The sequence below is a fragment of the Coffea arabica genome, chromosome 11e (genome assembly GCF_036785885.1).
Source record: "Coffea arabica cultivar ET-39 chromosome 11e, Coffea Arabica ET-39 HiFi, whole genome shotgun sequence".
Lineage (NCBI taxonomy): Eukaryota > Viridiplantae > Streptophyta > Magnoliopsida > Gentianales > Rubiaceae > Coffea > Coffea arabica.
This window is the reverse complement of record NC_092331.1, coordinates 59,427,996-59,439,217: the sequence shown is the minus strand read 5'-3', so window position 1 is coordinate 59,439,217 and position 11,222 is coordinate 59,427,996. Positions and strand designations below refer to the sequence as shown.

Genomic DNA, 11,222 nt, shown 5'->3' with positions numbered 1-11,222 from the left:
AAAAAGAGGAAAGCTTCAGCTTCTTGTCCCAGCTGCGAAAACCCACTGATCATCGAATTCCATGTTGCTGAATCTGGCATCAACTGGTTATCTTTACAAAAAGCTCAATTGTAAGCTCACTTTGATCATTCAACACCATTGCTGCAATCATTGAATTCCACGATATTAAGCTCCTACCGGGTATTCTATTGCTCAGTCTAGCTTTTATGAAAGCTTTATTAATCTATTGGAACTGCATGGAATATTTTGTATAATCTTGTTAATATTCAGTGTCGCTCGCAAATTCACACTTTCACTCGCGATTCTCACCCTTCCAATTTTAATCGGATGTTTGGGAATTGGGAGGGACGATTCTCGCACTTGCTCTTACACAAAAACCCATCAATATGGGGATTCAAATGCAAGAAATAGCAAGAATATGGGGATTATGTAATTGGGGGAACGATGATTAAGGACGCTAATGGGGCAATTCCGAAAAAAGACACTCAAACATAACTATTGAGAAGCCACTATTGATTCTTTTGTAACCAATTCCTTTTACCCAACTTTTGCACTCCCTTGCTTTTGCAACAAAAGGGTCTTTCTTTTATCTCTTATGAGTGTAATGAACAAATACTATTTATTCATTTTTTTTCGAATGATATTTGATTATATTCATTTTAAAAACTATACAATTGTAAGCAAAGATTCAAATTAACTTTATAGTTAGTGTGCTTGAGACGGAAGAAACATATGATTTTTCTTATCTAGTGTGATGCCTAAAGTATAAGTGTTAATTTTAGTTATCATTTTTAACTAAACAAAAGGAGCACATTTGAAACAACTCTCTTAATTGAATAATATTTTCCATCAAAATAAATCCTAAAATGTGGGATTTTCTAAAATTACTTTCATTTTTTTTTTGAATCTAGTAGTGAAAAAACGCACTTATTAAACGCGTTGTTGTTTCCTCAAAATACGCATCATGCTTTTTTTTTCAAAAAATACATTCACTAAAAAACGGTTGTTTCTTTCAGAACTTCCACTATTTAGGAACTCTATTCGAAGAGCACCACTATTTGGAAGTTCCCTCCAATTTATTCATCTGTTTTAAGTTCTTCCACCCCAAAAAAAAAAAAATCATCCTTGTCAATCATGGGCTCCATCATTCATGTTTTAGGGTGCGTGACTAACACTTGAGAAACAACAAAACAACTACACAAAGTCCACACTGTGCCTAGAATAATATTAGCCCAATGAAGGGTATTATTGTTTGGGCCTCAGATCTATGGGCTCTGCACTAGATCTGTACAGCATCACGCCTGCAACCAAAGGCCAGATCTGGAAGAAATGCATGTGTAAACGAAATAGGAAGCAGCCCGGAAGGAAATACTCCCATATCCCACTTTGACAGGTCTGGGTTTTTTTCTTGACACAGTTTAAAAAAAAAAAATTTAGTTAACTTTGGTAGAAGAATAAATTTAACTCACTATCTTCCTAAATTTCATTATATTACATAGAGTATGACTAATTAACTTTACATTAAATAAGTTAGGTTATACTCAATAACAACCTACATTAAATAAGAACATTTTAGAGAAATTACAAGTTAACCATATTATTCAATTGAAAAGTTAATTACATTTTAACAGATGGATGAAAAAGGAAAAAGCAAATATATTCTTGGTTAGTTGAATTTTCTTCAACTTATCAAAAGGAAAAGGGGGCAGTTAAATCTTCTAGAAATGCTTATAGTAATAATTTATTACTAGTGACTTAAAAGACATGCATCAATTGGCTAAAAAAAGTAACAAAGCCAGTAAACTCAGCACTATTAAGTTTCCCAGGGTCCAATCCAGGTTGGGCTAGAAATTAGAAAGCCCCGTTACCACTGAGCATTCCCCTAACTTAACTTCTCTTGGTAGCTGTCGATTTCAGACAAAGAAATCCATTATTTTGGGAATTAAATAAGTTACCCAAGATAAGCATGGATGATGATAGAAAAAATTAGAAGACCACGGTCTCTCCATATTTTTGCTCAAAATATGGTCCTATATGTCTAATTTCATTTTCTTTAACCCCACCTTTTAATTATCCTTAATTAATAATCACCAACCAAAAAAGACCCGCCATGTATTTATTGTGGCAGATCTTTCTTTGTTAATCATCTCAATTAAAACAATGACAGTGCATAGGAAGGAGGCATATAAAACACTTTATTGCAATTAAGCTTATTTCGGTTTAAGGGTTCGGTTTGACCATATATATTTGTTTGCCTTCAAGATAAATTTGCATAGGTTCCTATGGAACTAATTCAAATGACACTAATAGTCACTATATTTTAGTCAATAACTCTTCTCACAAAAATTTTGGAAAAAAATATAAAAGGGATCTGCAAAGTTTACTTCATTAATAACCAAAATAAAAAAAGTAATGTGCTTTTATATAAAGTAAATAACTAATACTCCCTCCGTCCCACTTTGATAGTCCTGTATTTTTTTTTTCATCTATCCCAAATTGTAGTCCATTTTCCAATTGAAGAATATAGTTGTATTTTAATTTTCCTAAAATACCCTTATTCAATGTAAGTAATTGTTACTATAAACCTACTCCATTTAATGAGAGTTGATTCTTTTTTTACCATCAATTCAAGTTCTCATAAAGTTGTACCATATTTAATGTGAGGGTATTTTCGAAAATAGCAATCCAAATTTACTTTTCCAACAAAGTTAACTAATTTTTCTTAAACTGTGTGAAAAAAGAAACAGGACTATCAAAGTGGGACGGAGGGAGTACTAATAAAACAATTTATACACTCAACCCAAGAGAAACAAATTAAAAAGGGTTTGTTATGTATAATCACAAATGCATTGTGATTTACTCATTTTTTGGAATTAGAGGTTGTTTTGAAGGAGATAAATTGCCCTTTGCTTCTCACGCATTAAGTGCGCGCAAGGGATGCCGTAATTACTCATTGCATAAGGGTACAAAATAGTAAAATACATTACATGAGGGACCAAAAAACGGTATAGGTGAAAATATAAGGGACTAAAATGAGATTAGAACTACACATACGGTACTAAAAGTAAAATTTCCAAAACATGCGATACCAAAATTCAGGTGATATTAAAACAGAGTAGAGAAGGGACTGAGGGAGTACAGAGCAGAGTGAAGCAACGATAAAAGAACAAAAATGGCGAAGTTTTGCTAGGTACTTTCTTCAATCATGTGAAATAAACTATCTGAAAAATCTCCACAACCACATCCTTTGAAGTTTCAACTAAACCTCCCCTACCCATTTTTAGATCTCTGTTTCTCTATAATCACCATTTCTCTTTTTATTTTATATAATAAGTTATCTTGTTTTTCCTTTTTGCTAAAAATGTTGTCTTTTTTTTTTTTCTTTCCTTTTTCTTTGACAAGTTTCGGGACTTTTTGATTTAAGGGATTTGCAAGTGGGATAACATCCTGTATTATTCAGGTAAGTTTTAGATCCTACACACCTTTAATTAACACTGCAGTACTTGATTTTTCTTTCTCTTTTATTGTTTCTTTTGAGTTTTTGGAGAAACTTCAGTAGGATGCTTTCTTGAGCTGCTTTCTAAACGGGTTTGTTGCTGCTTGAGTAATATATTTGTTTGTTTGTTCTAGTTAGCGTTGTCTTTTGTCGTACTTAGCTACTCAGCGGGGTTGGTGGTTGTTCGGGTTGGGGGTGGGGAGCGACCAAGGGAGGAGGGGCTGGTATTTTGCATATTCTTTTTAGCTCATTTAAATTTGTTCTCGTGTGCCCGATTGTTTGGTGCACATACAAGATATAAGAAAAGATATCAATTTGTTGTGTGACAAATATAAAGCTTATGTAAAAGCTGAAATTTTGCTCTTGTGCTGTGGGTGCGTGTTTTCTGTGACTTGAGGATTGATTCAAAGCAAGTCCAGTAGAATGAAGGGAAAAAAAAGGTCCAATAGAATGAACACTTCTAGCTCTTGAGTTTAAGGGATTTGTGCTTTTGTCTATCTGGCATCAAACAAATCAATGTTCTTGTCGGAACTTGATCCGACATTGTAAATAGTGGCAATCATCAATTATCTTTCTTTCTGTTTGATTTTTGTGATGATTAATTAATGGAAACTAAGTTGATAAATCTCTCCTTGCTAACCAATATTCTATTAATTTTAGTGGATACCTTCTCATTGTGGTCAGTTGATGAATTTAGCATTCAATTATGAGGAAGACAACATTTAACTTGCAATGCCGGCCTTTTGGGTCAGTACAAGTAGAATAATATGCTTACATCAACATGATAGTTTTGCTTCTGATTCCAATCATTGGATTGTACGTGCTTCTGTTAGCTCATTAATGAGGTTCTACAATGCCAAATGTTGCAGGCTTTTGACTAAATTTTGCAGGTTGTAGAATACAGCGGTTTAAAAATGGGAAAATCTCCTGGAAAATGGATCAAATCTGTTCTATTTGGGAAGAAGTCATCCAAATCCAATTTGTCCAAAGGAAAAGACATTACAGTAAGTGTTCAACAACATTGTTCCTTGTCCTCTTCAATGGTTGTTAGTCTTCTCCTTGCCCTCCTATCTCTTTGTCTGACACCCTTGCACAGATAGAAGTATGTACAAGCTGATACATCCATACAGCAACTGTTACCGTATTCCTGCTTGCTTGTGGCATCCCCCGATGTATATGTTACAGGAAATAGGTGTCTAATGTCTTGTTTATGCTATTGGACAGTTGTTTGTGACAGTCTAGTTTATGCTATCGGACAGTTGTTGATGACACCTATCATCTATTTAGTTTTTTTGATAGGCTTAGCTGACCAATTTTATTTTTTAAGAACGCGCCAAAAGGGGAAATCAATAGAGGGATTCACTCATACGGATGCTCTACCCTTTGGGCTTTATCTCAAGCATCAAGTTGTGATAGTTGTGTAAAGTCATTGTTTTGAAAGGAAGATGCTTTACTTGGAGACCTGATGCTTTACTTGAAGCTTTTGATTTCTTTGAAGTACTTTGGCTTGATCAAATTGTTATGCCAGACCTTATGTTTACAGAGCATCAAAGTCTCTGTGTTATTAATTCAGTTATCTAAGTGCTGCCTTTTCAGCTTGTGGTTGGGTGCCGTTTTACTAAACCTCTGGCATAATAAAAAGTCGTATCTACAACTCAGAAGCCTGTACTTATACCTTTTATGTTTTTTCTTTGAAGAAATCTTCAACTGAAAAAGCATCACTTGTTTCGGACAAGGAACCACCTTCCAAATTAGCCGTGGAGCCATTTTCAATTTCTGAACCGGTTCCTTGTCCTATTGCCACCACTGGCAAAGGCCCAGAACCTGAAAAGGAAGAGGCTCCGAGGTTGCCAAGCATTGGTTTGATTTTGTCTTCACCAAAGCTAGATGGAGATGCACAAACAGCCACAGATGTTGATCCACCTCAAGATTCTGAGAGAATGAGGCTTGACCAAGCTGCTACAAAGGCACAAGCTGCTTTTAGGGGTTACTTGGTATCTTCCTCTTGGTGGAATTCTTACTGAGCTTCTTATACTTAATTCTGTGTAAACAAACAAGCTTATTGAACTATCATTTAATTTATAATTCATAATAGGTGACCACATTGCATAAGTTTTTCTGATGCTGCTAGTCATGAGCTCATGGATAGAATGTCGAACTTAATGAATCTCTAGAAGGTGGAATATATGACTTAGAGCTTGATGATATATTGTATATGCTGGTCTATTTCATTTATTGAAATATCTGATCGGATCATTTTTATTGACCAAAATATGATGGGCCTGAATGCCGCTGATAACTGATTGGGAATGTTTATAGAGGACGGAGACATAGAAATGCTCCATTCATGTTGTCCTATGCTTTTGACTTTGAGTAGTTATTCCACATCCTACTCTTCCACCTATGCCTTCACTCCTCAGTGATATATTTTTTTTTATACAACATAAAGAAAGTGACCTTTGGATGAGAATTTTTGGATACCTTCGGATGAGAATTTTTATCCAATTTATCGATACAATGTGTCACTGAGCTGATTACTAATTTGCACATATTTCTTTATTAAACTACAGGTGACTCGCTAATTAGTTTTGGCTAAAATATACATCTTTTTTCTCTGAATAGATATCCATACTGCTTTAGCCCTATTTTGTTTGCATCCTGTCATGTATAAATATGTACATTTTTGGATGGATGTTTCACCCCTGCTGATGCTCGGTCTGTTTGAAGGCTCGCCGGGCATTTCGAGCACTTGATGGCATCATAAGGCTACAAGCAGTTATTCGTGGTCACTTAGTCAGGAGGCAGGCTGTTTCCACATTGCAGTACGTACAGAGCATTGTTAAGTTACAAGCTTTTGTTCGAGGCCAGATTGTTAGATGTTCTGATATTGGCATTAAAGTGCGCGCTAAGTCAACTGTGGAAGAAAAGGTAATCTGTTAATTGATTTGTGTATGGTTTTTCTCTTGAACTAGAGTATTTGACATGATAAGGAACCATCAGAAAAACATGGCATTTTCCAATCACATGAACTTTAGTTCTGATTCAAATAGCTGTATTTGACAAGCACAGAGGTTGGAATTTAATACAGTAATTAGTTAATGTGCATTCCAGTCCATCTACCTGTTAGCTTATATTTGTTCAGTGTGGTTGATGTTTTCATGTACCAAACAGGATGCCAAATATTTGGAACCGAGTGAAAACACATATAATCAAGCAGAAGAATTGTTGAAGAATGGTTTTGTTGCTGAGGTATGTAAAATGTATCATAGCTTCTGCAGATTGATTCTTTCCTGCTGCTGCATTTGAGAAGGCCCAAGTTTTGGAATTTCTAGTGCAAAATTTGCAACCGTAAGATGGAGAGAAGTCATCTTGGAAAGTTAAATATAATATTTAGAAGCATTCCCTCCTATCTCTGTTTCAGCATAAGGGCAATTAGTTGATGTGGAGAGACCTGAATTTTTTTACTTATTCTTAAGTGAATTATACAAACATTTCTTGTTCTTTTTAAGCATAACCTCTACGGTGCATGACCAAAAGAGAGTAATTTTCTTGGTGCTTAAAAACAACTATTGAATGTTCATGTGTCATTAGATTTCTGTCTTATTCTATTCTTTTTGTGTGACATGCATTATATTCAAAGATATTGTATCTCATCACGTATTCGACAACTTTCAGCTACTCTCTCTGTCAGCCTCTGCGATGCCTATAAGTCTACAATGTGGTGTGGAGGAACCAGATTCAGCATGGCATTGGCTTCTTCGGTGGACATCAATACGCATATGGGAACCAAAATCTGAGCTGAAAAAGATTGCTGGTTCAAAGCATCGGAGAGCTGAAATAGGGCAAACCAGGGCAAAGCGCGGTACAGGGAGATTGCACTCTGGCACAGTTCACATTAGCTCAAGTCATAGTATGACTGAGTCAGATAAACAAAAAAGCAATCCAACGAGGACTTCAAATCACTCCACCAATTCTGCTCAGTGTTATCCTCAGAATGAGGTTGAGAAGGTTAAGCGTAATCTGAAGAAAATTTCTGACTCCCAAAGAGATGCTTCCATCGAGAAAGAGGTTGATACTGAGAAACAAGGACTAACTCATGGAAATGGATCGAATCAACCAGCTCATGAGCTATCAGAACACAGTACTGATACTCAATCTGATAAACTGCAAGCAGACTTGGAAGGGGATGTACTGAAACAAACTGATCAGGCAACATCTGCAGATCTTCCAGATAGGCATGACACAGTTGATGAGTTATGTGATTGTCCTGTATCTAACACTGATGGGCAACCTAAAATTTTTGGTGAGGAAAATGAGAATATTCTGGTTGTGGATAAGAATTTTAAGGATGATCTATCTGGCGATGAGAACCATAAAGTTAGCAAGAGAAGAGCTTCTTTACCTCCAATGCATGACGATCAAGATGCAGCTGTCCCTAGTGTCATAAAGTCTAAGGATGATCAAAATGGCAATGAGAACTACAAGTTTAACAAGAGAAGAGCTTCTTTACCCGCAAAGCATGATGAACAAGATGTAGGCATAACTAATGAAACAAAGGTCCCCAGTTACATGGCAGCAACTGAGTCTGCCAAGGCTAAGGCACGAGGTCAAGTCTCGCCGAGGTTTGGACAAGATGCATACGAGAAGAATGGTCTACCTAGGCGCTACTCGTTGCCTTCTTCTACCAATGTGAAGCTGACTTCATCTCCACGAGTACAGAGTCTTGTTCAAGGTAGTGGAAAAGGAGGAATCAAAATTGACAGATCTCTTTCATCTTCCAGAGATGGTAATATTTAAAGATGCTTTCATTTGGTTTAAAAAAGAAAAAAAAAACACAGCTTAAATATGATGGCCTTTTGAGCATATATTAGTATCACTAAAATTTGTCTGCACTTTTGAAATGCTTTTGAAGTCTATTAAATAGCAATTGTCTAAATACGATTTTATAAAGTTGAAAATTCTGTTTGAAAATTTTCCCCTAACTCGTGAAATTTACTTGGATGTAAAACATTCACAGCTGAATTAGTTTTGTGTCGAAAATTTAGTAATAATCAGCATCTTGAATTTGTTTCAAGCACCTGTTCTTCACGTCTGGCTTTGTTTATTCTTCCATCTGATTCAAATGTTTATTGTGATTTTCACTCAGGAACGTCTTTGCTTACCGTTCCTTAACATGTTGTTTTCCTGAATGGACTTGAACTTTCTTCATGCACTGCTTAACTGCTCTTAATCATGCTACTAGCATCTTTTAATCTGTTGTAATTCTCACCCCCATAGTTACTGTCATAGGATTCTTATGGGCCTTTTGGTTTTATGATGCTGCTCTTGCATTCTGATATATGGTCTTTTTTAGTTTCAGGTAAGTTGATTCAAGCAGAATGGAAGAGGTAAATACAGCAGGAAGTAGTTTACGTGAAGTTGCCAGAGTATAGTAGGTGAAACACAGTTACTGGCTATAGTGATTCTCTGTTTTGTGCATGCTACTTTAATGTAAGTTGGTCACTGTACAACATGGATGACAATGGACAAAAGAAGTGCATGGAGCGCAAAAATTGTCTTTTCTGGTATCGTCGAGTTTTTGGAAGGATTGATTAGTTATGTAGGCTTTTGGTTGATGGATTTTTGGAGGTTTTGAGGACATGTTATGGGAAAATGTCTGGATAATTTTTGCCATATTCACGGGTAGCATGAAGTTTTGTAGAGTTCTGAATTGCCATTTTACCACCTTGTTTTTAACTTGGCATCCAAGTCTTCGCCTTCACCATGAACCGTATGGTGGGAGTTAACGTTAATGGCGCGGGATATGAATGGCAAATTGAAAGCATTGGAAGGCTAAAACTAATAAAACCAGCGTATGCCTTCTTCCGCCTAGAATGGGAATGCATTAGATTGCCAACTTTTGCAGGCCGAAGCTAGCACTATACTAGCATACTACGTCAGGCAGCATTGAGGATCAGGCATGCCCGGGAGTTCCCCCCAAACACTTCAGTGAATTGATAGGTGCTCTCCATCTTTTAATTTGATGAATGATACTCAGCGAAGTGTTTGAGGCAGCTCTAGGGAAGACCTAAATTGTGGTTCTTGTTTCAGTTGCTTGATAACGTAATGCTGGCAATATTCATATTGATTTCTATCCTCCTTTTCTCTTGTAAATTGTTGCTATCCTTTTGTCTGAAAAGCAAAACCTGATCAAAATTCAGGATATAAAGTAGTAGCCGCTGAACCTACCCTCATCTGTGGGAAAAATTTAGTGAAGGAAAGCGGTGAATCAGAGTTTGACGACAATTCACTAATGCAGGTGATTGTGGCCTGCTACGTTTCCGCATAAGTTGTCCTCTACTCCTCATTTCTGTCCTTGTTTTTGCATTTGGTTCCCTTTTAATCATTTCTTCCAAGTTGCAATGCATTGAAAAATTTACGTTACCCCGAAAATTTTCGGGTCAGAAAAAAGGTTGATGCTTAGGATTACGAACATTATCGTTTGATTTTGTTGGGGGAGAGACACAAAAGTTGGAAAAGCCAAAGCAGTAGCGAACGATAGACAGAGACGGTACCACTACTTGTTTCTACAAATATTCCTTTTTCTTCATGAAGCCCACAATACCGGCCAGGTTCAAGTTCTGCTAATGCATCTACCAAGTTTTCTTCGCATGGGGCTGCCGTGGTCCTGTGTCTGAGCAGCAAACCATACCTTCCTTCGCCTACGTTTTCCAGTATGTTCAATTCACTATAAATAGGTCAATAATATCGTGTTCTTAATTTGCATCTACGAGCGTTACAAATTAAAAAGTGCACCCAAAGAGGAAGAAAGAAAAACGTCAGGTTTCCCCTAGAGTTCCCCTGACCGCTTCACTGCCGACTTCTTAGTTCTTCTTCTAAGCATGAATATCCAAGTCTAGCCCACTGAAGTGTTTGGGGGAACTCCCGGTGCTACCTGCCAATATCTACAGATTAGATCATATAATTATCTGCTGTAATTTCTATTAGAGTTTTTTGAGTCAAAACATTGGAATTATTCATTTACTTTTTGCAGGAATTTATTTGCTTCACTTCTTCACATACAGTTCAGACACAAAATGCAAAAATCGAATTTCCAGCGGTATTCTTAGTTCTTACGTAACTCTGATGACCAGAGTGATCAAGACGACTTCAGTTTCATAGATATGAACAAAGCCATCTCTTGTAGTTGTGGGGTTATGTAGAGGATGTCTGAGAGTTAAAGCACTTAACAGTGTATTTTGTTTTAAGCAATGGATCCGTGATGTGTTAACTTCAGAATTTATAGGTCATATATCTCAAACAAAGAGTATAGTTTAATGTTTATCTTGTAAGCAACAGAAGTAAAGTTATTGCAATGTGCCTAGTTCTCCATTTAATTTAAGCCTGTTCTTCTTCAAACACAGAATGCAAGAGTTGAATTTCCACTGGTCCAAGTTGGATGGAATTTTGCCAAGCCAGCTGAATATCCATGAATGCCCAATGAAAATGCAGCCATAGCTAGCAGAGGCTCCTCCACAAATAAATAGTAGCACTAGTGTTATATGACCACAGTACTGGCATCTAATGGACCATTACAATACAAGCCACTGAGCCAGCAAAAAGGACTCCATTCACTATTGTAACGGCCCCAGGACAAGTATATATCATTGCTGGGGGTAGCAGTAGTCCATAGAATATGGCCGGCCGGCCGGTGTTGGCGTCCACGGCCACCCATCCCCCGGCTCTG

General features: G+C 36.8%; 1 protein-coding gene across 7 annotated transcripts; it reads left to right on the top strand.

Annotated features, from left to right (window-relative positions):
* Positions 1 to 3,080: 3,080 nt before the first annotated feature.
* Positions 3,081 to 9,198, top strand: LOC113716757 (protein IQ-DOMAIN 31-like). 7 transcript variants are annotated; one of them, XM_072072517.1, is made up of 9 exons: positions 3,095 to 3,190; positions 3,403 to 3,460; positions 4,157 to 4,243; positions 4,387 to 4,500; positions 5,194 to 5,490; positions 6,224 to 6,424; positions 6,668 to 6,745; positions 7,172 to 8,228; positions 8,850 to 9,198. In XM_072072517.1, the coding sequence occupies exons 3-9, from the start codon at positions 4,229 to 4,231 to the stop codon at positions 8,885 to 8,887; spliced, it is 1,800 nt and encodes a 599-aa protein (XP_071928618.1). In that variant the 5' UTR covers positions 3,095 to 3,190; positions 3,403 to 3,460; positions 4,157 to 4,228; the 3' UTR covers positions 8,888 to 9,198. The 7 variants fall into 7 exon arrangements, with proteins under 7 accessions (XP_071928613.1, XP_071928618.1, XP_071928614.1 ...); XM_072072513.1 differs by having other exon boundaries at positions 3,097 to 3,190; positions 4,366 to 4,500; positions 7,172 to 8,282; XM_072072512.1 differs by lacking the exon at positions 4,157 to 4,243 and having other exon boundaries at positions 3,081 to 3,190; positions 7,172 to 8,282.
* The last annotated feature ends 2,024 nt before the right edge of the window (positions 9,199 to 11,222 follow it).

Bases quoted from the DNA above. Each gene is read 5' to 3' on its own strand.
- LOC113716757 (XM_072072512.1), top strand. From the start codon at position 4,411: ATGGGAAAATCTCCTGGAAAATGGATCAAATCTGTTCTATTTGGGAAG. The intron at 6,425-6,667 runs GTAATCTGTTAA...TGTACCAAACAG, and splicing joins AGTCAACTGTGGAAGAAAAG to GATGCCAAATATTTGGAACC. The intron at 8,283-8,849 runs GTAATATTTAAA...GGTCTTTTTTAG, and splicing joins TCTTTCATCTTCCAGAGATG to TTTCAGGTAAGTTGATTCAA.